This window comes from Eleutherodactylus coqui, chromosome 5 (assembly GCF_035609145.1).
Source record: "Eleutherodactylus coqui strain aEleCoq1 chromosome 5, aEleCoq1.hap1, whole genome shotgun sequence".
Taxonomy (NCBI): domain Eukaryota; kingdom Metazoa; phylum Chordata; class Amphibia; order Anura; family Eleutherodactylidae; genus Eleutherodactylus; species Eleutherodactylus coqui.
The window spans coordinates 92442417-92468792 of NC_089841.1; the positions used below are offsets into that span (position 1 = coordinate 92442417).

The 26376-nt window shown below is 44.4% G+C and overlaps 1 protein-coding gene and 1 long non-coding RNA gene across 2 annotated transcripts; one reads left to right on the forward strand and one right to left on the reverse strand.

The window, feature by feature from the left end:
• Positions 1–1611: 1611 nt before the first annotated feature.
• On the reverse strand, positions 1612–16841 carry LOC136627621 (uncharacterized). The gene is made up of 3 exons (XR_010792812.1): positions 16758–16841; positions 4523–4670; positions 1612–2857 (listed from the first exon to the last, which is right to left on the reverse strand). It is a non-coding gene; the product is annotated as an uncharacterized lncRNA (long non-coding RNA).
• An 11-nt stretch (positions 16842–16852) lies between these two features.
• On the forward strand, positions 16853–26167 carry F2RL1 (F2R like trypsin receptor 1). The gene is made up of 2 exons (XM_066602862.1): positions 16853–16998; positions 21987–26167. Exons 1-2 carry the CDS (start codon positions 16935–16937, stop codon positions 23057–23059), a joined length of 1137 nt encoding a protein of 378 aa, XP_066458959.1. The 5' UTR covers positions 16853–16934; the 3' UTR covers positions 23060–26167.
• Positions 26168–26376: the final 209 nt, after the last annotated feature.

A 26376-nucleotide genomic window follows, 5' to 3' on the forward strand; every position in this document is an offset into this window, starting at 1 on the left:
AGCTAGGATGCAGCTAAAGGGAAAACAACAACGTCCTGGTGTCCATGGTAACGACTGACACAGGTACGCCCTCTACACAACTGTGATTGGCTCACCCTTAGACTCTCCTATACAAGGTGGAGCTGTATGACTCCTATTTAAAGCTCAGGGAGCTGTGAGTTTAGTATGCTGTCAGTCCACCACCAGGGCTGACATGCCGCCGTTTTTTCTATTTATTTGATTTCAGTTTGTTTGTTTGAATGCTCTGACTTAGGGACCACTCTATCGAGGGACTATTATAGGTCTTAGAAACTTTATCTGAGGGTTCGAGCGATTATCATATAAACAACTGGGCTCTCTCAGATAGATATCTAGAATAGCAGTAACTTGAGAAGCTCTAGATATGCTATCTGGCTATCTTTTGACCTGATTGCCAAAAATCCTGCTATCTGGGTATATTTTGGCCTGACGGCGAAAATCCTTTTTTGCAGCGGGGAATATTATACCGGCTAAACTATACCTAAAAGGGTAGAAGTGCTTTTGACCTGTACCCTATTCCTACTTTTACCATCATAGGAATTGGGTCCTTCTAGACCTGTCAGGCGATATATCTTACCTGGTAACAACCATATATGCAACAGGATGGTTGTAGTCACTTGAACTGACAGATCCACTCTCATTGACTCCTCGATATCCAACGTGGTATTTATCTGTACAGCTTTGGATATCTTGAGGCTTCAATAATTTTTATCTTTTGGAACCACTATCCAGTATCTGACTGGTAATCATCAACCAGTATATTTCTGACACTAGCGTATCGATACCCCTGATGAACCCACTTCGTGGGAGAAACGCGTTGGGTTACGCTTGTAAATTTTGGGTTGTCGGCACATGTCATCCCTTGACTAGAACGACGTGTGCACAACCAACTTGACTACTGAGTCGAGTTTGGATCACGCTTATAACATCCAGTTGACGGACACATGTCACTTCCTGATTAGAATGACATGTGGGCAATAGATTTTGACGAGTCAGTCAAGTTTCTTGCATAGACCGATTACACTAAACGGCTGGATAATAATTTTACTCAGACTGTTTGGTCTATTTTTTGTCTACGGACAGTGGTATTAATTTTACTTACCGGATTTATCGGATCCACTATATATATGTGTGTATGTTCTTCTCTTTTTTCTTTTTAATTATTGTCTAAATAAAAGTTATATTTTATATATTCTTTAGTCAGGGTCCACACAGTTAGTTTTCCTAATCAATAGTTGGACTTAACTGCCTTTGTTAAATTTACTGTAGAAAATAAGAGTATGTGCAATGTTCAGACATTAAAATAAAGATATACATGTAAGGAAATAAGCATAACTGAGAAGCCTTTGGCAAACATAAAAACTATTTTACATCTAAATTATTGATAGAATACACATTTCAGTTAGAAAAGTATACGGTAGCCAGAATTAAAGCAATACGTAAATATTTTCATTCTCATTCATGTTTCCAACACAATCATCCAAAGTGCCAAAGGAGATTTATAATGCAAGTGCGAACGTTGGCACATTAGCCACGCTGCACATGATGTACATTACAGCCATCGACAATGTTAATATGCAAGTTGGTTATGTTAGTTTATTCAGAAATTAGGCCAACAGTGTGTAGCTGTACAATTAATCTGAATCCGATAAAAATTCAGTGTCGGACATATTTTGAAATTGAGTTTTATATTTTTTGGCAGTACAATAAGTGTCCTTTTTTCCCCTGGAATACTTGCGTTGTCGGTGAAAAAATGTATGGACATCTCGCGAACAACCTGGCTGTTCGGACAGCGCAGCTGACGATGGCACAACGGTTTGGAAAGGTAATGTGCCACCCGCTCCTGCAGTGGGCACTGGTTTTGAAGCATATGTTTCTTTTGCTTGTAATTTTGGCTCTGAAACGTTGTGACCACTTGTGTCATTATCTGAAGAAGTAGTCCGCCATTCGCTCCGGCCATACCGAGCATGTGGCTTTTTTGCAGCCTTTTTTCGGAGGCACTTCACTTTTTCCACCATGGCAACATGGGGAACGGTGTCTGAAAGTTCCGGGGTTCTTTTGCCAGCATTGGTGATTGGCAATTGTGTATCTAATGCTGAGCCTACACACTGGTCATTTGTCCCTGGATTTTCCGGAGCATCCAATTGCTGGGGCAGTATATTGATACTTTCAGCTGCTGGTAACACTGGCACATTGCTTAAGGGAACGTCACTTGTTGAGGCCACCGGCCTACCGGGTTCACAATGCTCCTGAAGCAGGCTGTCCAGGAATGGGGAAAAATCAGAAGCAGGGTTCGGGCTTGTATCTTCATGAGAGACGGGTTGACCAGGCGGTGGAATAGAAAACTGCCCTGTTTTGAAAGCGTCCGCGGCCGTGGAGACTCCACTGAGCCAGCAGCCAAAAACACTCCTGAGTTGGAGTAGTGCCCAATGCTGACTCAAATAGAGTCTCCACGGCCACTTTCATCTTGGGTACCATGTGTGGCGGCAGGGCGCGAAAACTGGGTACCAAGGAAGCGCAATAGAGCTCCGCCCAATCCGCACCCTGCCGCCCACGCAGATACCCAAGCACCGCCTGGTCAACCCGAGAGCATGGTGACAAGCTCCTTCTTTGTTCCTCCAATGGTGGTGGGCTAGTGCCTTGTTCCCGAGTCTGGTGACGAGCTGGTCTTACATTGGCCTGTGATTCATCTGTAAAATCACTGCCCATTTCCTCCGTTACGGTCTGCCTACTCTCTCTGGATCTTTGGCTGTTGGGCAGTACATTGCTTGTCTGTTGTTGCCTCCTGGGTTGTGTCGCATCAGAGTCTTGGCTCCTCATTGGCAAACTTGATGTTGTTCTAAAGTTAAATGACAAAATTTGGTTAGAAAATCAGTCTAGAACAAGGCATTAAAAAGGAAAGAAATGATCATCATCAAAGTTGTGTTATTATCTATTCAACCAACACCAAAGCACGTACATATAAGACTACAGTTGTGGCGCTGAGCAATAGGATGTCATTGCAGCAAAGGTGCAAATGTTTGGGTGGTTCTCAGGATAAGCTATTCACATTTTGTATTATGTAATGCTGTTATGACATAGCCATTATTTAGGCATTGTGTGTTTTAGTTTTTTGCCCCTAAGTGCAACAGTCCAAGCAAACAAGTGTCATACTTGTAAGTATGCGAGTAGCATTGTGCGCTTGGTGTCAAATATGTAACAGTGCAGTCATAAAACATGACTGTGAACGCTTACACTCCTATATTTGCACCCCTAATAGGCAGTAAGTCCACATAAAAGGAAAACAAAATGGTGCAAAGTACTAGAAGGCTACATCAAAGTCGATTGCCATATTACTTGCACAAGTGGTATCAAAGTAACATTAACATTATGTGATGGTGGCCAATAAAGTAAAGTGCAAAGCAACTTAACTGCACATTGCTTCTGAAACACAATTGCAGAAAGTCTAACAATGCACCTGCAATGTGTAATGTTGAAAGTGGGATACGACACTTCAAGATGTTAGAGTTGTGTTAATAATTTAAGCACGCATTAGTGCAGAAGGCAAAACACTACTGTACAAATGCAATCATACTATTGTTGTCGATCACAGCATGACACGTATAGTTTGCATGTTTTACGAAAAAGATAGCAAAGTGAGCTTGCAAAAGCACACCTGGTCAGTTTAAGTTGTACCAGTAGTTCCCTATATTAATTTGGCAAAGTATGTACTATGTAGACGAAAGTTATTATTGACTGCAGGTTTAGATAGAAAGTAAAGTAATAGGCCAAAAAAAACAAAAAAAAAAAACCAATCCTGCAAATATAAAGGGGATAAACCAAACAAACAATGTCGTACAAGGCTTTTCCAAAATCCACAAAAAGAATTACTGACGCTTTTCAGAATATAAAAAAAAAAACTGTACTAAAACAAATAAGGTGGACACAGAGACAATTTGCCGTGTTACACAACACAATTATACTTGGTACACTCTGGACGTTGTTTGGTAAATGTAAGCAGAGCATATGCCACCACTTCAGTTACTACACACCATTCCATTATGTGTAGCTGCAAACATCCCATTTTTTTTTTTTTTGTTAATTGTAAAATGTTCCGGCCCCCAAAAAATTGTATACCATTGAATTCTGGTGATTATAATTGTTAACACTGCGCTATGTGCCTTCACAATTGACCCACGTTAGTTCTACATTTTGGGATTGCAGGTATGAACATGTGCAACAAGCAGCGAAGATTGCTAACGCATAAACGTATGTAAAAGTTATGCAAACATGTAATTGCATCTAGCAATAAAGTGTGCAAAAACCTTTTTAAAATAGAGGCATGTGCTAACCTTTAATGTTTCGCCATAGCTGTGCAAAACATAAACGTACACAATCTTGGTCTTATGCAAATTGCAGCCTTGTGTCTGTGTTTTTACAAGTGGAAACTGTGGGGCTACAAGCAATACAACATAATGCTGATATACAAATCCAAAAGGCCATGCAATATGCACAGACAACTTACGGGCCAACATCCAATAAAACGTCCAAGAATCCCAGAAGGTGGCTATACTTGTAAGGCTTTTTGCCTTTATGCGTTGAAGTATGCGCCATGCGTGCTTCTCGCCGATACTGGTCTCGCGCTGACTTCCATCGGCGTTGCACACCGGCAACTGCATTTAAAAAGATAACAATACTTTTCAACCAAGGCTGTACATTGAACTATAAATCTACATACAGCAAACAAGCAGGACTACTATGTAAAGCAAGTGTTAACGGTGCAAACGGTATCATTCATGAAAGACAAACAATTGCATACACCATTTTCAATGACCATTTTGCATTTCAAAGTGTGTATATAAGGCAAAAAAAAGATGCGCATTTGTTGCGACAATTTGTTAACATTACATTTAAAACACACGCAACGGCTAATGAGAAATTAGCGCAGCCAAACCAGGAAATCGAGAGCATTAGTTTTTCTTTCAATTCAATAAAGTCTTGTTTAGTTTGCACCGCAGCATCTACACAGGCTATGCGCACAAAGCATTTAAAAAAAACAATATTTTTTCGGACTTACCAAACTTCGCACGCTGCTCCTGGCTTGCAGACCTCCATTCCAGGTCGTGGGAGATTTGGGCAACTTCTCGCCACGACGTTTCTTTTTTCGCTATATTGCGAAAATGCCTGTGCCTGATCTCCCACAGAGGTGGACGTGCCTCGACGGCGGGGATTAATTTATTCATAATGCGTTTTAGGCGACAGGCACTGAAATCGTTCTGAAGCCCAAGCTACACTACTAGCCCAGTCACTTTTTTATTTGCTACCATCGCCCAACGACAGGTGTCTGTATAATTAAGTAGTTAACACTTGCGCCGCTACTTCGGCTACGCATCGACAATTCTCACCTGCTGCAAGGACTAAACAATTGTAAACAGTATTAATTGCAATACACTGTTTTCTGAAAGTATTACGCTAATACGTCGCCAACTCCGTTTTCGTACACCATTATCGTATTAACGTCGCGTATCTACGTATTTTTTCGACATCGGCGACTTTACGCGACGTACATTCGCTCGTGTGCACTACTTAACTAGATGATGGCTATAACTATGGGAACGTATACACGATGCAACGTTTTTCAGCGCCGTATACACGCTCGTCTGCCCGCGCCCTTACTCTGCTGTTGTTCCTGTTGCTATTTTGACTCCTGGCCCTGACCTTGTTCCTGGATTACTCTACTGCGTTGCCCATTTTGACTTCTGGTTTCTATGGTTCCACTCCTATTATTGACTTCTGGCCGTTTCCTGACTATATTCCATCTCATCCTCTGACTTGCCTAATCCTGTCTGATTGTTTGATGATGACTCCTTGCTAAATTCCTGACCTCACTACAGTTCTTCAACACACCTGCCGCCAATCGGTGAGTATGCTGCAGACTGCAGCCTGGGAATCTAACCGGGATAGTCCATACCTACTTATGGGGGTTAAGGGTCAAGAATAGCAAAACGCTAAGGGTGGCTTCACACGCACAAAAAGACGCTTTTATTTGCAACAATGCATTCCCTATGGTGTGTTCACATGTCCGTGCTTTACAGGCTTGTGCCTGCAAAGATAGGACATGCGTGCACCATAGGGAATGCACGCATTGCTTTCAATGGAGCCGTGGCTGCCGACACTCCTGCATTCTTTTTCAGGGAATGGCTTTACATATAAGCCCTTCCCTGAAAAAGAAAAATTTTAGTGTAAAAAAAATAAATAAATAAAAAATATACTTACTTGTCCACTGCTGCCGTGACCACCGCGGGGATGAAGAACACATCTGCCGCATGCGGCAGATGTTTCCTTCATCCCCGTTAGTTAAAAGAATTCCCCGCTACTACATCTGCCACATCTGACGGCATTCATTCGGCAAGAGCTGGCTGTGATTGGCTGAGCACCTCAGCCAATCACAATCCGCTCATCAGTAGGCGGAGATTTTAAATCCCAGCCTGCTGATAGATCAGCACTAGAGAGGCGGGGACAGCCAGGAGAAGACGCAGCTGAGCCCCGGCAGCCGAAGGTAGGTAAGTATGTTTTTGTTTTTTAAACCACTTTTTCTGGATTTTCAGGGAAGGGCTTATATTTAAAGCCCCTCTCTGAAATCAATTGAAGGGGTTGCCGGCAGCAGAATCCTCTACCGCAGCTGACATGTGTGACAGCTGCGGTAGAGAATTCAAGAATTCCACTGCTGCATCTGTCACAGATGCGGCAGATTTAGTAGCAGGGAATTCCTTTAACTAGCGGGGATGAAGGAAACATCTGCCGCATGCGGCAGATGTGTTCTTCATCCCCGCGGGGGTCACGGCAGTGGCGGACAGGTAAGTATATATTTATTTTTTTTACACTTAAATTTTTCTTTTTCAGGGAAGGGCTTATATGTAAAGCCCTTCCCTGAAAAGGAATGCAGGGAGCCGTGGCTCCATTGAAAACAATGCACGGACCTGCATTCACTCATTTTTGCACGTACATGGGTGCGCACATATGTACGCACAAAAACATGCTCATGTGAAGCCACCCTAAGACTCTGCATTTCAGTCTAACCAGTGCAAAAATGATAGTTGCTTAGAGGATCTACTTCTCCAGGGAGAAAAATAAAACAAATTGATGGCCTGTCATTAGGTTGTGACCCCTGACTAATTGCTAGAATTAAGGCCCGGCTCACATGAGCAGGTTAGGTCTTGCGTGTGTAATTTGCTGTACCAATATACCACAGGCAGCGATGTTGCCACTCACATGACTTGCGCAAAATCTGCATGCAAGAAAAATCGCAGCATATCCTATTTTGACGTGTATCACGTGCGCATACACGCCAAGATAGCACATGGTGATGAGTGACACGCAGCCGGTACGCAATGTCATTGCGTACTGACTGCGTGCCATGCACATATATCTCACAGCCTGCACACTGCTGGATATGCTCGTGTGAGCCCGTCCTAAGTGGCAGTGCTGCCAGGAAAGTGACATACCCCAATGGCTGCCATTACCTGTCTCTTTCAGAAGGCATGTGGTTGTTTTTGCCTCCTCATATTCCAACACTCATGATTTTTATTTAGATAGGTTAATGTGTTGAATATAAACAAAGATATGTTCTGCAAATATACAAAGTATCACCTTTATATCTGTATTACTCTTATCATAGAGTTTGCTGGGGAAAAAAAAAACAGCTTTTGCTACGCTTCAGTAGAAGTGACGTGCCACACCTAGCATGTAAACAATGCTGTACTGTTCGATAACCTTGGCGCTCAATGAGCACTTTATTTGCTTTAACAAAGATCGCTGTAGGCGGGATAGATTACATACTGATCAGAGATATATATCCATCTGGTATATGAGATACTAAATAGATAATAAATAAATCTTGTTATATGTATAGCGCCAACTTATTCCGCAGCGCTTTCAGGCAATTTATTTATTACCCCCCCCCCCCCCCCCCACCAAGTTAGGTACTCATTTTACCGACCTCGGAAGGATGGAAGGCTGAGTCAACCTTGAGGCGGCTACCCGAACCATGCAGGGATTTATTCTGAATTCAGTATAATAACCCCTAAGTGACCACCAATACGTGTTTTCACGTCATGGCTATCTGGGCTTAAATCTACAGAGCCGTAAAAAATTCCAACCCTGTAGTCTAAAGCACTGGGGTTTGTGTGTGTGACAGCTCTCTGTTATCGGCTACCAGAGGTAGACGAGAGCCTGCAGATGTCATCGGGGGCAGCGGTTTTTGACTCCTAGTAATACGATTTGATAACGGTGACCGCATAAAAGTTAAAGAAAAATTAAATAAAGTACCATTTCTCCTCACGGATCGGATCCGTGGCGAAATCTGAAACTACTCACCTCCGGTGTCCGTGTTATCCCGCGGCGATCTGGTCATGCAAAGACCTGACACCGCCTTCTATGCACGCGTGATAGACGTCAAAATGTCGGGCGAATGCGCAGAAGGCCGGAGGACCTGGGAAAATTTTAATTGCTCTGCTCCCAGCAGTCAAGCATTGTTGAGAGCAGGGAGATGTCACCGGGGGCCGCGGTATGCGGTTGCCGGTCACGGGATCACTGTTATCCTTATCAATGATGAGGAGTGCTGAAAGCTGCTGCGGACGAAAACTAAACTTAATTGCGGCGCTTACCGCAACGCATGCGTGAGGGAGGCCTAAGGGTATATTCACACAGCGGAATTCACCGTGGAATTTTCGGCATGAATTCCAACTCAAAAACCTGCGTCATAAACCGCATCATTCTGCCGCAGTGTTTACTGCTGATCCGCAGAATGAATTTTCCCGGTCAATAGCCAAAACCGTGTAGAATTCCAATGTGGAAAATCGTATTTCCATGAGTTTCCACACCAAAAACTGACTTGTCACTTCTTGATGCTGACACGGAATTCCACATGTAAATTTTGCTCGTTGACAGTGGAAAATTCTGCGTGCGGATCTGCACCCGAGATCACGGCAGGAAGCCGGGGATTGTGATCTGAGGTGGAACTTACATGGAAACTCGCTGTCTATCGCTCTCTCGCTTTCTCTGTCTCTATATTGCTATATATCTCTCTATTTGTCTCTCTATCATTTTCTCAGTCTCTCTACGCTCTCTGTCTGTTTCTCTCTATCGCTATCTCTGTCTCTCTCACTGTCTCTCTACTGCTCTCTCTGTCACACTATCTCTCACTGCCTCTATCGCTCACTCATTCTGTCTCTCTATCGCTCTTTGTTGGGCAGTGTATGCTGTGTTGCTTAGCAACGCTTCACTCATTCCAGCGTATGCCTGAAGCACAGCAGCGCCGCCCATAGACTTAACATTGTAACTTTCAACCCGCCTGACAGTCCCTGAATGTATTAAACTCCCATTTGATGATTTTACGGCACTGGTGAGCGTGTGTGTCATCTAATGTACGGCAGAAGTACGCTAGGGGACTGAGGCCTCATGGAATCTGGGGGCGGAAAGGGTTAGTAACTTTAATAAAAGGTAGGTGGAAATGGTTTGTATAGGGAATGAGGGGGGGGGGGGGGGTTCTAACCTGCTTTTATTAAGTCACTCTAGGCTCAGCTATAATATGAGGAGTCTGCTATGGAAGCTGGGAAGCCTGGCGACAGAGAATGATTGGCGAAGAAGATAATGGCAGTGACCTATCAGGAGAGAATGTCTCTGTGAGGCAAAGGCCTAGCAACAGGCTGTGATTGATGGAGGTTTGAGCGGGAAAGAAGAGAGGAGATATCATTAAGTCGAGCTGCAGAATCCTGTCACAGTTTTCCTCACAGCATTCAAGTTTGCCAGCTGTGTGATGGAGGACTTGCTGAGGCAACTGATAGTGAGAGCGGAGGCTGCAGGGGGTGAGGAGTGGCTGAGACGTTGCCTGGAAGTTCCTGCTGCAGGTGTGTCTGCCTTACCTGCCAGCCTGGAGGATATCTCCCTTTTAGCCTCTGAGCCAAGTGAGCCGGAGGATGACGGAGGTACCGGATCAGCGGTCATTTTGCCCCGGAGGGACTCCACCAGAAGTGCTGCAGCATCGTCCAGTGCGAGGAAGAGGTCGTCTGGAAGGAAGGTGGCGTCAGAGCGGCTGACTGGATGCCCGCCGGAAGCTTTAGTACCAGGTGTTGTGGAGATGCAGACCCGCGCTAGGAGTAAGCGCACACGGAAGAGCAGCAGGCGCTATTCTCCATCAATTTCCCCACAGCGTCGCAAGCCAGCGGAGGACAGTTCCAGGAGGACACCGTTGGGCTCCACAGCAGCTGAAGGGCCAGCCATCCAGATGACAGCAGCGGCGAGCTCCAGTGGTGGTGAGACTTCTGGAGGGCAGTGTTTTTCGCTGCCCTCTGGCAACGAAGGTTTATCGCAGCCATTGCTGGCGTCTGCTAATACGCTAGCATCATTAGATAGTGTTTGCTGACCCTGAGAGGGTTATTACAGGCTGGTTCTTCAGGGATGCAGCAGTCAGTGGAGTTAAATAGAGGGTTAACTGTGCAGGATGAGTCCCCAGCAGTGTCATGGATAGCTGCACCAGCGGTCCCATTGACGGTTAACAAGGCGGTGTGAGCTCACAGTGTTTTAAAGAAGCTCTGCCCTGTGAGCTGTCCCCGCTGGGGTTTCACCTGCCAAGCCAATAGCCACTAAGGAGAAAATCTGGCGCGGAGAGTTTGTGGAACTCTTGCCACTATTACCATCAGGCAAGGAGGCTGCAAAATCAGAAGAGGAAGAAAAGAAGCGCCCCAAGAGTTTCAATGTGTGGTTGCAGGCGTGTTGCATTTATGCTGCAGTTTTATCTGAGAAGTCGTCGGTTAAGGCTGCAGGCATTCTGCAACATATAGACGTTATATTGGAGGCATATCGCAGCTTTGGTGGATCATCATGGTTTACTTACGATGAAACGTTTCGCCAAAAGCTGGCGATATACCCCAATTTGAAATGGGGAGTCAAAGATGTGGGTCTGTGGCTGAGCTTAATGATTCCACCGAGGCAGCAGAGCTTTCCTAGGGTGCAATCCACAACAGGGGCGGTGCTGAAGAGAGGACATTGCTTTGCATTTAATGAAAGTCAGTGTAAATGGCTTCAGAACTGCAGGTACCGGCACGAGTGCTCCTTCTGTAATGGATTGCACCCTGTGGTAAAGTGCTTTCGCAAGGCTGCAGCAGCCAGCTCTCAGGTTGGTACGACGGATTTGCATGTTAAAGGCCTCAACCCCAGTGAGGCTGGGAAGGCTGCTGCCGTGATTAGGACGGTACCCAGAGTGCTTGAGGGCCCAACTCATTGAAGAAGGTTTTCGAGTCGGATTTTTTATCCCAGGTTTTAAAGGCTCCGGGTGTAATTGGGTGGAAAACTTAAGTTCGGTCAAGTTGCATCCAGATGTGGTGCGTGATAAAATCCTAAAGGAGATTCAAGAAGGCCGGGTTGCTGGACCACTTAGTAGTCCTCCTTTTGAGAATTTCAGGTTATCTCCCTTAGGTCTAGTGCCAAATAAGGAAGCAAATACTTTCCGGGTCATTCACCACCTGTCTTTTCCCCCTAATGCTTCCTTAAATGATGAGGTAGATGGGGGTCAGGCAGTGGTGAAGTATGCTTCATTTGATTCAGCATTAGTTTTATTAAGGAGATTTGGTCAAGGTGCCATGATGGCTATGGCTGATATACAGGCAGCGTTCAGGTTGCTTCCGGTGTGTGCAGCTGGCTTTAACTCTTTAGGTTTTCAGTTTGATGGGTTTTTCTTTTTTGACATGGCGTTACCCATGGGGTTTAGGCTGTCTTGTTACTATTTTGAGCTATTTTCTTCGTTCTTAGAGTGGGTGGTCAGCAGGGAGTTCCCTTTAGTTGGTATTATGCATTATTAGGATGACTTTTTGTTTATAGGTCATCCAGAAAGTGACAAATGCGCTGAGGTTTTGAGAGGTTTTTGTGTGATGATGGAGTTTTTTTGAATCCCGCTGGCTCATGAGAAGACAGTTCAGCCTTGTGTGGAGCTATAGTTTCTAGGGATAGTTATTGATAGCATTAGGATGGAATTTCGTCTGCCGGCTGAGAAAGTGGAAAGATTGTGCAACTTGATCAGTGGTGTACTGCGCAAGAGGAAAGTTACTTTGAAAGAGCTACAGAAAATGGCGGGCCAGTTGGCTTTTGCGTGTCGTGTAATTCCAGTGGGTAGAATTTTTGTCAGAAGTTTATTTTCGGCGATGAAAGGGTTGGTTTCACCTTCGTCGCATGTTAGATTAACTGCAGGTATAAAGGAAGATCTGAGCATCTGGTTGAGCTTTCTGACTGATTTTAATGGTCACACCGCATGGCAAGCAAGTTTTTGCCGGACACAGGATTTGAAGTTAAGATTAGGAAAATTGAAAAGTGGTTATGCGACAGGGCTGCTGATTGAGTGGTCTGTTGAGGAATGGCATGAATCTTGGCTATCAAAAGGTTTCTTGAAGAATGCAGTGTTGTTAGAAGTTTTCCCGTTAGTAGTAGCATTTAGAGATGAGCGAACGTACTCGGTAAGGGCGATTTCGCAATCGAGCACCGCGATTTTCGAGTACTTCACTACTCGGGTGAAAAGTACTCGGGTGCGCTGTGGGGCGGGGGGTTGCAGAGGGGAGTGGGGGGTAGCAGCGGGGAACAGGGGGGAGCCCTCTCTCTCTCCCTCTCCCCCCCCCCCCCCCACCACCACTCCCCGCTGCAACCCCCCGCTCACCCAGAGCGCACCCGAGTACTTTTCACCCGAGTAGTGAAGTACTCGAAAATTGCGGTGCTCGATTGCGAAATCGCCCTTACCGAGTACGTTCGCTCATCTCTAGTAGCATTGTATCTGTGGGGTGAAAAGTTGTGTAATAGTAGATTGTTATTTTGTTCTGATAATAGAGGAGTTGTACTAGCATTGAATTGTTTTGTATCCAAATCAGAGGCGGTTACAAGACTGCTGAAACTGTTAGTGTGGGCTTGTTTAAAGTACAACATTTTTGTCAAAGCACAGAGCAGTCTTAGTCAACAGGAGGTTTCAGTCCCTACTTTATCTTGCTTTCAGATGCTGCATTTCAGCGAGCTGGCACCAGAAGGGGATTTAACTGGTGTGAAATGTCCCGAATATCTCTGGGCCCTGATGCTGAGTTAATTTTTCAGCTTTTGTCCAGATCTGTAGCGCCGAAGACTTGGTTGGAGTATAATGCAGCTTGGGAAGCTTAGAGATGTTTTTGCAAGGAGAAGGCAGTACATGAGAGTTCACAAGATGTGAATGTTTGCATTTCCTTTTTATGTTCAAAGATTAAGTCGGGGTTGGCTTATAACTCTGTTATGAAGCTTTTGGCAGGTATATCCTTCAGAAATGGTTGAATGTAACGCCAATTAATTCATATAAGCAAATTAAGCTTCTGACTCACGGTTTTAAAACGGTTGCTTTTGCCGCAGATCAGAGGTCGGCCATCATGTTTAGTTTATTGAGTAAGTTAGTGGCGGTTCTGCACTTCAGAGTATGAGAGTATTTTATTTCACTGTGCCTTTTTAGTGGCTTATTTGGAGCTCTGAGATGTGGTGAATTTTTGTCCCAATCCAAGGTAACTTGCTCACCGTTATTGGTGTCTGACGTGTTTGATCAGGGCAATCACGTGAAATTATTTTTAAAACATACAAAGACTGTTAGGCAGAGGGATATGGATTCAGCTGTTTCAGAATCCCTCTGCTAACCTGTGCCCGGTCAGAGCTTTACAAAGGTATTTGAGGATTCGTCCACAAAAGATGGGATCGCTCTTTTGCCATGTGGACGGATCTTCGCTGTCATGATTTCAATTTGTAAGTGTGCTAAAGAAATGTGTTAAGAAGGCAGGTTGCAATGGGGTTAAAGTGACATCGCACTTGTTTAGAATTGGCGCTGCCACAGAGGCAGCTAGGTTGGGTTTCAGCAAAGAGCATATTAAGATTATCGGTAGATGGGAATCAAATCGATTTCAATTATATGTTCGGACCAATGATGTTGCCTTGTAATGTTCTTTTTTTTAATTTTATTTTTGTTTTTAGGTTCTCAAAGAGAGATAGTTTGGATTGTAGGACACTCTTTTATATTCTGGGCCCATCAGAGGGCGGTAAGCCGCTGCTACTCAGGGAATTTGGGTTTGGATACATCTTCTTATGAGATCTATTGGTGTGGAATCAGGGGTATGTCTTGGTCCTCCTTGACATCGTTGCTGCTCGAGAAGCAGGCAATGCTGCCGATGCCGTGCATTTTGATTATTCATTTAGGAGGAAATGATGTTGGAGGGCTGAAGACATACGACTTGATTCTTGAGATCAGAAAGGAGCTGTGGAAAACGAAGTCTATGTTTCCTGGGACCAGAATAGTGTTATCAGAAATAATACCCCGGAAAATTTGGTCATTCCCCAAGTTTTTGTTTATGGAAAAGATTAGAAGACGGTTGAATAGATCTCTAGAGAGATGGATGTCAACCATTGGGGGGTTTTCATTTCGTCACAGAGAATTGGAAGGGTTCGTTCCTGGGTTTTACAGGGCGGATCAGGTACATCTATCTGATATTGCTCTTGACATTCTTAACATGAATTTGCAAAATGTGATTGAAATGGCTGCGGCGGTTGTGGGGGGGGGGGGGCATGTCATAGGATGAGCATGGCCGGGTGGGATGTCGCCTGCCTCCTGCGGGTGGACAGAAAGGTTATTAAAAGGACTTTGGTGCTGTAAACTGGAGTATGCAAGACTAAGTCTACAGGTTATACAGATACTCCCCGACTTGCGAACAGGTTCCGTTCCGGGAGCCCGTTCGCAAGTCCGTTTTGTTCGCAAGTCGAACAAGCAGTAGTATGGAGGGGATCGCGGGTGGATCCCGCTCCATACAACGTCGGGTGCAGGCTGTTCTTACAGCGGGCACCCGGCGGCAGCAGTTCCGACGAGCCGCGCCGCTTGTCGGAACTGTTAACACTTTAAATACCGCTCTGACAGCGGTATTTAGAGTGTTAACAGTTCCGCCGAGCGGCGCGGCTCGTCGGAACTGCTGCCGCCGGGTGCCCGCTGTAAGAAACAGCCTGCACCCGACGTTCAGGGGGCCCGGACAGCGTCCCACGATGAAATCGCGGGACGCTGTGTGGTTGCTAGGCAGCCGGGGAGCTCCTGAAAGGCCCCAGGGCTGCCTATGCAGAGTGCCTATCAAGCGCACGGCTTGCTAGGCGCTCTGCATAGACAGCCCTGGGGCCTTTCAGAAGGCCCCCGGCTGCCCAGCAACCGCGATCTGACCGGACAGGCTTCTATCAGGCTTGATAGAAGCCTCTCCGGTCCCTGCACAGCATGATGTAATGCCATAGCATTAGGGGGCGGGAGCCATAGCATTACGTCATACTGTGCAGAACAGATTGTTCGCAACTAGCGAAATTCGCAAGTCGAATGTTCGCAAGTCGGGGACTATCTGTATTATATTTGATTTTATTATATTTGGTAGACTCGAGGTGGACGGACTGAGTCTACATTTTATATATTTTATGAGATTTAATATGTTTTAACCCAGTTTAAATAAATGCCGCGGCCTTTTTAATCCAGATTCAGATTATTGTGTATGTTATTTTCTTGGTAAGATAAAAGATATTTGTAGCCTAAGATTCCATGACACCAACATCATACACCAAAGTTAGGGCAAAGGGGTCAAAGTGTGGGGCAAGAAAAAGCATGGAGGCTTATTTATATTACCCAGCTGTCTAAAAAGTGGAACTAAAATTTGGGTTATGGCTTCACATTTTTATTACCTGACATAAGTGGCATGTCACATCTTCATGCAGAAACACGTGGAAACGAGATTTTCCACATCGAAATTGCGCATATTTTTCCAATTAACAGGGCAAATTCCGCATGCAGTTCAGCGCGAATATCTGTCAAAAATGCAGATTTTGATGTGGATTTTTCAGGCGGAATTTACCTAAAAATTCTTCCACGATGAATTCAGCCGTGTGAGCATTCCCTGAGGTCTCGTTCAGACAGGCGTATTGTGTATTTCATCCCGTTAACACGCAGTGTATTCATGGACTTAAATACGCTAATTCCGTGTGTATGTCTCCCTGTACCACCCCACCCCGTCCTGATTGAGCTTCCCCGTGCTTCAAAAGTGCTGCGGAATAAGTTGGCGCTATACAAATAAAGATCATTTTTACTATCTGCATTTTTTACACACGAAAGCCCGTTGATTTCTTTTAGTGAATATGCAGGTTTCCTGTGTATTTACTGCACACTTGCGCACGCCCATTCACTTCTATGGGCTATTTCGCTGTGTAATACGCACCAAGATAGGGCATGCTGCGTATATTTTCAGCCAACCAAAAAAAGTAGCTGTGAACGAACTCAATAAAATCAATGGGTTCCATTCACTGCATATTATGTGCGCAAATACGGTCATGTGGCTTGTATTTGTGAAGCGGGCGCTACTTTGAGGTGCGTGTTACAAGAGCTGACTTTCCGTTACATCTGGAGTATAGAATATCGTAGTCAACTATATATTATTCAGGTAAGCGACAAAGCTGAAGCGAACAGAACAATTATCACTAGTCTGCCACAGTGGTTACCAAGGTGACAGTGGTCACCAACATGTTGCTTTCCAGCTGTTGCAAAACTATTCCCAGAACAGCTGGACGGTCACAGGTTGGTGTAGACGCTACTCCTCCATGCTTCTGCCGTCTCACCACTGACACAACATTCCTTGTTCGGTCGTCACCCGGTGACCTCTCTGACCTCATGACACAATCCTCCGCTCTCGGACCTGACATACCTGCGGGGTGACGTCACAGCACTCTCCCCGGCGGGGGTGTGGTTAGGGCAGTCGCTCAGGTGCCTTGGTTTCAGCGAAACCTTTAGAGGGGCGTGGTCTGCGCTGGCGTCAGGCGGCAGGGTATCGTAGAGTTGAGCGCTGTCGGCGGAGTTAGTCGGTGCGCGGTGTGACAGCGGGATGGGGGTCCGGCGGCTCCTGCTGTGTGCTGCTGTCTGGGCTGCCTGCGGTCTGCTGGTGTCAGGTAAGTGACTGGGGGTGCCCTGTGGAGAGCTGGGGCTTCTCCTAGTGGGGGTTGGGGCTTCACTATCCCTATTGTCTCACCTGTGAACACACCTGGTATATAGAGGCAGAATGGAGACTTCTGACAACTCTGGCGGGTCACAGGAAGTTGTTAGAAGGGAATACAATGACTTTGTTGTTGGCTGGCTATTGTATTACTGCAGTCAGGTGCCATGCGTGTGTTTCCTGACTCCGCCATAACTATAGAGAGGCAGTATAGTCACTTATTTCCAGAAGTTTGGATGGATCCCCCTCAGCAGAGACCGATCGGATTGCTCTGTAGTCACTAGATCCCATTAGTGTGGATTTGCGCGGGGTGTAAAAATGTACAACAAAACGGTCTGCCGCCCAATTTACACGCCTTCATGTGATTTACGGTGGCAGTGCGGCAGATTCGCCTGTCTGCTATATACACCGAGCTGCCTCCAACCCTCCGCTGTCGCAGGGTGTGTCTGCAGTGGACAACCGGTCCAAAGTGCCTTTCAAGTGAGTGTTTGCATTGGAATGACTGTTGTCTCTGGCTTTACAGAGCCATGATTGTTCTATATAGGGCGCACTCACAAAAGCGTTAAAACCCCATTGACTTACATTTGGACATTCAGACTTGATATTTTTTTTTTTTTCATGTTCGTGGGGAAAAAAAGTGCAGTAAACCCTATTAGACACATTATATAGTAGTTGGCCACGTAAAATACGCAGTGCTTCCCGGGGCTGTGGAGAAGGAAAGTCAAGCCTCCAACTCCTTGGTTTTCCCAGCCCCCTTCATATATGACTGAGGTTTAAGTGATACGTTAGTGTTATGGTTTGGTAATGGATTCTGATGACTAGAACATATCTTTAGGACATCTCAAAACTTTTTTCTAAATTTCTGTGAAAGGAAATATGCAACGGATTCTGCATTGAATTACATTTATTTTTATAAGCCGGAGTTGATATATTTCTACTGACTCCGACTCCCTGGCCCTGCTGCCTGTTATGTGCCGAACAAATCCACACTTAGTACATAGCCAAAATGCATCCTGAACTCCTGGCATCAGATTGCCCAAGAGGTGGAGCACTGATGCCAGGAGAACGGCAGGCGACACTGCAGCCTCTATCCGCTGCATCGGTCAGCTGACTTCTAAGAAAGGTTCGACGCGGGCGATAAAATCGTGTGACGTGAGTAAAAATGAAACCAATGATTGCTTTCCCATCAGTGATGTTTTCACTGATGCAATGTTGTGAGAACAAAAAATTGTGGCATGCTCTTTCTTTCTGCGGTGTGGGGTGTGGTTATATTTTTTTTTTGTTGTTTTCTCCCATGTTTCTTTATGGAGCCTCCTTTTCTATGGCATCGCAACACACAAACTTGCGTTGTGATACGACTTAATTAAATTTTTTTTTCTTAACATTAGAAAGTCTTATCGACTTTCGTGATAATAAATCGTGCTGTTATATTGCGGGTGACAGCGATGCGATATTATTCTAATAAATAAATATAGCATTGACGCTTATAATGCGGGAACACAGACGTGATTTTCTTGCGGCAAAATCATGATCGCCCATGTGGAACTAACTTAACAGCGCAGTAGGAAATTCATCAGAGCCACTCTGTTGCTTCTCGGGGGAACGAGGGAGGCAAGTATTCCTTTTTTATAGCATACCCAGCCCCTTAAAGCTTCTCTACTCAGACAACCCCTTTAATAACTCCACATATGATGAAGCCCGGCAGGTTGTCGTGTACCTCAAAGTGGAACACACTGGACTGGCGCCACAGGCTCCCCCAAACCAGACTGCTTACTGCAAAAATGATACCTTTTATTCATCAGTACAGTAGTTATTGGTTGATATTTGGGCTAAAATACACAAGCTTACAACCCTTGTCAAAGGTTCTTGTTTGTGTAGAAATTGGCAAGATAAGATTTATAAACATGTCACTGCGAAGGGAAAATCAACTCAAATGTCAGTATCAGCGGCCATATTTACTGGTCTACTAATACAGAGATACACGCTGACAGGTGAACGTAGATTGTGTTACGGAGGAGCGCTGTAGGACACTTGTGAAGCCCCCTCCACCACTAGGAGGACCGGTCATACATCTGTCCTGCACCCTGCTAGCCTGGCAAGGGTTCATTACTGGAGGATGTTGTACAATTATCGTTTAGCATAAAATGTAATTAACTATTAAAAATTATCCGGGGAAAGACTTTTAATAGATATTTTACTGCTGTGGTTAAATGTCTTAATTATCATACGCAGTAACTGCTATCTCAGGTGATATTTACCCAGCTTATAGAGGCAGGTGGTGCCTGGTATCTGCAAGCTTCTGTGAACCTGAGAAGGAGAGATGTGGCTTATAGTGCTTTGGAGCAATTAATTGTTGGAACGAGTTGCTTGCTTTCTAACGTCGTCCATTTACATGTGCAGATAATTGTTTCGACTTTCTTTGTCTGAGGAGTGTGCTGGGGGCAGGGAAATTGGATTGGAAAGGGTTAAAGAGTTCCTTCAGTTAGGACATAACGTAAGACTATTTATTCCAATGTTTGTCATTTCTGAGAACTACCTTTACACTTGTAAATGCAGCCTTTGCTTCCAGCGGTGCAGAATAAGGAGGGCTGGCATTAGGTAAGGCTCTGACTTATGACCCGTGTTGTAGGAGACGAGACTGTATGTGGCCCTAAACCCCTGGGGGTGAATATCATCAGGGAAAGCTGCCTTCTGGCCAGGCACCTGTGGTGGCCATTTAAATGTAATGGCAGGCTGGCACTTCATTCTGACTTGCAGAGGGTGCAATAATGTGCCATATGGACAGGGGTTGTTTTCGAGAGCCCCCTTTAACAGTGTATAATGGAGTGTGCTGTCTGGTGGCATTTATTGTAATGGTGAAGCAATAGACCTGAATGGATAACAGCTGAAATGGTTGTAAGGGGCCAGTGATAAAATGCTGGCACCATAGTTGTGGAATTTAGCGAGGGCTCTGTACCTTAATTCTGTTGTCAAGTCCCAAACTTTTTACGCAAATCTACATGACAAACGCGGTAATACCTATGTTGCTTTTGTTACATTTTCTCAGGTGTTTTTTACGCATTTAAAGAGTTTTTATAGGGGAAAAATGTGTGGAGGGGGTTTGTATTAATTGTTTTTATTTTTAACTTAAAAAAAAGTCAATTTAACGCATGGGGACTTGAAGATGTGATCGATGAATTGCTAGGATTATGCGTTGTGTGTAAATGCTACCATCGTGTGCTTCTCATCTGAACAAATTATTTTTTTTTTTTGTGGGGCGTTTAAAAACCATTGTTCAGACCTCACACTGTGCTCTCCACAGGAGCAGGAGATAACATTGTATTCATTCTGGCAGCCCGTGACAGCCCTTGTGAGACCGCCTGCTGAGTTCTGCAAGCAGCTCCTGGAGGCTCATTTGCACGCAAATAAAGCTGATAAAGTAGTAATGGGCATTAGTGGCCATTAGTACTTTATGCAAAACGATAGCTGAAACTGTCAATCTTTCAATCCTTTGAAAGATTGTCTTTGCATGTAAATGAGCCTTGACATATGTAGTGCATTCTACTTGGCCTATGGCAGAAGCCTATTAGACTCTGCAGGAGGTGGGGCCTATTGGGCTGAATTAAGTGGTAGACATATGGAGGCTTTTGTCAGGTGTCCGGCTGCCATGGGAAACCATTGGTACTTTGCAATCACACTGTCGGGTGTCCTAAGTGACAGAAAGATCTTACATACTGCAGTTTGAATTGATTGTGACATGTAAGGGGTTAAATGCCAGGGTCTGAGTTCCCTCTGCTCCTGGTGGTTACAGCAGGAAGCCTGGCTGTCAGTCAGCCAAGTTACCGCCTTTAAAAGATGTATTGTGCAAATTAAAAGCCCATTAGTGAGGTCTGTAAAAAAGCATATTGGCAGTCACTAAGGGGTTAATCCACATGTGACCTAAGTAAAAGGGAACAAGAGCAGGATTGGACATGACTCCCATAGCTGGGGCTGCTGCTGTTCATTGTGTGGACATGTTAGTGTAAGGGGATATGTCAGCTTGAATATTCTGGCTAAACTCAAGTAACAGTTTATGGCCTCTTAGCGAAGACTGTAACCCACTTGGAAAGGTGAAGAGTGAAAACCATGTTATCCCAGTGTATGGCAAGGAGACAGCAGGTTATCTCCCTGGAGCAAAAGGATTGGTAGTTGAAATCCAGCTGCCCGATTTCATGTCTCCATCGCCTCCTGCTGTCAGGGATGAGTCAGGAGGCCACCATACACATTAGATGATTGGTAATTGCCAACATAAACAGGTTCAGCAAGTCTTGATCTCCAGTGTATGTGGATCTAAAGAGAGCTACTCCAGTGCTACAAACCACGATGCACAACCATAAGGCTGGGTTCTCACAGGGCGGATTCTCGGCGGAAATCTCCCGGTTTGGCCGCAGCGAAAAACCGTGAGATTTCCGCCGGGAGAACCGCCGCTGCAAAACCCGCGGTGGCTTTGAAAGGGCCCAGCCGCTCGCTCTTCCGCTGCGGCTGGCGCTCCCATAGAGGCTTCTGCCGGCTTATCCGCAGCGGATTTGCTGTCCCGTGTGGACGAGATTTCTGAGAAATCTCGTCCATATGGCTGGCTAATCCCGGGATTAGCGGCCGCATGCGTATTTGCCGCGGCGAAATTCCGCATGGAATTTCCGCGACAAATCCGCCCCGTGTGATCCCAGCCTAAAAAAATTGTCTGAACATAAAATTTTGGAGGAAAAGCTTGTAATAGCAGCGTTAATATTCTGCATCATTGCTGTATGCTTAACTCCACTTCTAAGGTATACGACTAACATCCAACAGAATTGATTGGAAAGGATAGATCAGAATACCATTCTTTTCTAAGACCTTTTTATTAATTGTTCTGCATAGAGTATATGTTCTGGAAGCCAGAGTTAAAACTAGCCTTGTATTTTCTAATTTTTATTTATTTTTTTCTAGGTACAAATGGTACCCAAAAACAGGGAAGAAACTTTGTTGCCACAAAGAACAACGAAGTGAATGAATTTGCAACAAAAGTCCTGACTGGTGGCTTAACAAGAGTCTTCCTCCCTGTAATTTACATCATCGTGTTTATTATCGGATTACCAAGTAATGTCATTGCACTATGGATATTCTTTTCCCGGACAAAGAAGAAGCACCCAGCGGTGATCTACATGGCCAACTTGGCACTGGCCGACTTAATGTTCATTATCTGGATTCCACTGAAGATTTCATATCATCTGAATGGCAACAACTGGATTTATGGAGAAGCCATGTGCAAAGTACTGGTGGGCTTTTTCTACGGCAACATGTACTGCTCGATACTGTTCATCACGTGTCTAAGTGTCCAGAGATATTGGGTCATCGTTAATCCTATCTCCCACACTAGGAAGAAAACGAAAATTGCACTCATTATATCAGTGGCCATATGGATCATAATCGCGTTAAGCACCATTCCATTGTATCTGGTCTCTCAGACTGTCTACGTCACCAACATCAATATCACAGTCTGCCATGATGTCTTACCACTTGAGGTTCTGGCTACTGATATGTTCAGATACTTCCTCTCTGTTGCCATTGGGCTGTTTTTCTTCCCGGCTACTCTGATGTTGGTGGCTTATGCATTCATGATTAAAACCTTGAATGACTCGATCACAGATGAAGCCATCAGCAAAAAGCGAAGGAGAGCCATCGGGCTGATAGTTACCGTGCTGGTTATGTGCTTGGTGTGTTTCTTACCCAGTAACATTTTGCTTTTGGTGAACTATGCCACTATAAAGGAAACCCATGTTGGTAACGTCTATGCGTACTACATTGTAGCCCTTTGTCTCTCTGCCTTGAACAGTTGTATCGATCCCTTTGTCTACTACTTTGTATCTAAAGACTTTAGAGAACACGTCAAGAACACGTTTCTCTGCCGGAGTGTCCGGACTGTGGAGAGAATGCGGATATCATTTAGCTCCATGAAATATTCCAGGAAGAGCAATACATACACCAGTTCGTCCAGTAACACACAAACCAGTAGCTGCTGAAGTCTGACACTGTAGAAACTGAAGATTCGGTAGTATTCGGCTTTTCTGTATGAGAAAGTGGCTCCTTCCAGCACAGGGAAGCTGGTCATGTACCAATTGAGTTTCTAATGAGACCTTTCCCAAGTAAACTGTTATTACATGGGTTTTAATGCAAGTGTTTTAGCATTGTGTTGTGGGGAAGTACTCTAAAACCATGTAACCTTAGTAAGGCCGGTTGTGACTGGCAGCGGTGGGATCTGTTCTCCTTTTCTGTATTTCTAAACAGAAAACTGAAAATGATCCCAAAAGAGAGAACATTCTCTTCTTTCTTTTTCTAGGAACCGTTCCAAAAACTGAGGAGAACCTGACTCCCTAAGCTTGTAAGAACTGAGCCTAAAAGTGAATAGCCATCTTTTTGCAACATGGTTATTAGGTCAACGTGCTGATTAATTTCTTAATATTATTTTTTCCATACAGAGCTGTAAACTCCCTACATAAACAAGGCCAACTGCACCCGCCACTAGGTCGTTCATACTGCTTTATTTAGCTCATTGTTAGAACAGTATCTGGTGAAGGTGCCCTCCACCTACCTTTTTTTTTTTTTTGTTTGGTCCCACGAACAATGCCCCCTTATCTGTTGGGGAGGGGGGGGAGCCGTACCCATAAACATTAGAAAGTCGTCTGGCTCAGCCATTATTGGTGGGTTCGGACAACTAAATTTTAATATATGGGAGTCTTGAGCTCTTGGGGTTATCCAACTTTTGCACACAAAAAAAGATTAAAACCAGCTATCATTTCTATAAAGGAAGAATAGAACCAATATTTACGTCTTGCATGTGATTGCTGAAGCTCGTCAGTGGTCACATGCTTAATTCCTGACATCACTGAGCTGTGATACCAGTAGTACGGCACATAATCGCTGCTGGCACTGGTAGGCTGCAGTAGTTACATGCTGACTGCTTGCAAACGGCAGAACCAGAGCTCCCATGATTCTTTAGGTCTCCAAGGGAAACGGTAAGGTAAGTTGGTTCTTTTAGTTTTATGCAAATAGCAGTTTTAAAAAATTAAAAGCTGAATAACTCCTTTGCGTTCACTCTGGTGGTGGCCACAGCCAGGCAATCAGAATCTTACAATTTTAGCTCTTTGAGCACTATAGCTGTATATTAAGAAACTAATCGGCATAGCAGTTTAGAGCTCTGTGGAATAATGAAGGTGAAAGCATGTGTCCTCATGCATATGTTATTGCCAGGCTGTGGCAAGTATGCTCATAGCAGGTTGACCTTATATCTGGAGTTGCTTTAGGGACCCTTTTTATAAGCATCGGTTCCAGTTTTCATTTAAAAAACCCCTACCTGATAAATGGACTCTCTAAATATAGTCATTTTTAAAAGTAGCATAAACTAAATATGATGGAAATCTTTACTACAATGTGATACCAAGGGTGATGCCTTAAAGACTATGGACACCTTTTGGGAAGGGTGGTGGTGGGGTTACTTCCATGTATTTTGGGCTAGCAATCATTTTTACAATGCAGTTTACTAAAACAAAATTGCACTTTGTCTTCTGCAGCTTATACATATCACTACATATAGAAACTGCAGTTTGTCAGTAGGTCAGTGTGCTGGACTGCCCTTATTTTTCAGTCCTTATCTTTTCTATCCTATACTTTATCAGCTAATTTATGACGACAACAAAGAAACTTGGTCATAAATTAACTGATAGAAAAGTGTAGGAGATGAGAGCAGAGGGAAATAAAAAGTTCAGTCCAGCCTCACTGACAGATCTCCTATTGTGACTAAGGGCACTTTTACACAGGCCAACTATCAGCCAGATCATCACTCAAACAATTTTGATCGATAGTCGTCCCATGGGAAATTTATTACTCGCTAGTTGCTTTATTTCAGCTCACAGAAACGAAGCGACTAGTGAGCAACTAATCACTCAGTGTCAACAGGCAGTCGTTCATCATTGAACGACTGCCTGTTCACAATGAATGGAGGTGGGCGACCGGAAGAGATCTGTGATGCGCTCTGCTTCTATTCCTGAACGACCATCACTCCTGTGTGAAAGCTGAGGACTGATAGTCTTTCGGACAGCCGTCCCATGTAAAACCACCCTTAGACTGCGACTTGCTAAATTCCGTGGTATGTAGAAGCTGCAGAAGACACAATGCAACATTTTTAACTAAGCCTTATTGCAAAAATGATTGTCAGCCCAAAATACATACATTCAAATGAAGTGTGCCCACCAAAGTTGTACGCAACTTCTAGGTCTGTTGTCCACCAAGTGTTTTGTTTTTATTCATAGTTTGCTTACCCTTGTGGAGCCTTTACTGTATGCACTGCTTTGTCTTGTGTTCCTGGTGACATTCATCTGTCTTTGTCAGGTTGACTTTCATAGTTCAGGCATTTCACAAAGCTCCTCTGTACTGCGGCCTTGAATTTTGGTATCCGTGCCACATGCCTGAAAATGATAATGTGCCCTGCCTTCAGGCATTGAAATAACTAAGCTAAACCCATTGTACTTCGTAAAGGTTCCAGAAGGTTAAAGTACAGCCAAGTAATTAAACTTAATGTCTGCCATCAAATGGGAATTCAATAACGGAGCTTGAATGCTTTATGCCCTGGGCTCTAGATTGGGGATACTGTTATGGCCGGCTGTGTCACCCCTGATCTCATGTTAATGCCATCAGATATGGTGAACTAGGCGAGACCATATTTCATACTCTTCACTTGGAGTCCATATCTCCTCCTGATCAAGCAGACATCGGTCACAGGGCAGGATGTTCTACCTCTAAGGTGCTAGAAGAGACTATCATATGTATCAAAGCACTTCCACTTCCTCAGCAACCTCATACTGCCTCTCTGAGGATTGGGGAAGAGTTGTAATATAGAATGATGAGATTACTTTTTTATAAACTGTTGATGTTTGAGCAGTATCTTTTTAGCACTGATGTTTTATATTTCTGTATTTAGCATGCAAATCATTTTATGTGTGTATATATAAATATTTAAGCTTGCTTCGAGTATTTTACAAATCTTTTGGTTCACCCAAACGTCATGGATTGGCCACCTTTGGCATGTGTATATTTAATTATGTGTTTTATGAAATAAAACATTTTGCAATTGGTTTTAACTAAATTGTACAATTTTTATTTATTTTTGGTCGTCTGCAGCATGCATGTATACACTGCTAGCTGCTCATTTCCATCAGACAGATCCCTTTCTCTCTCATTTCCTGAATGCTCCTATCTAGTAGTCCAATCAGATTTCAGATTGGATAAGCAGTCAGGAAAGGGGGGCTGGAGCCCTGTCTGACAGATTTGGCACAAATCTAGC

Bases quoted from the DNA above. Each gene is read 5' to 3' on its own strand.
- F2RL1 (XM_066602862.1), top strand. From the start codon at position 16,935: ATGGGGGTCCGGCGGCTCCTGCTGTGTGCTGCTGTCTGGGCTGCCTGC. The intron at 16,999-21,986 runs GTAAGTGACTGG...ATTTTTTTCTAG, and splicing joins CTGCGGTCTGCTGGTGTCAG to GTACAAATGGTACCCAAAAA.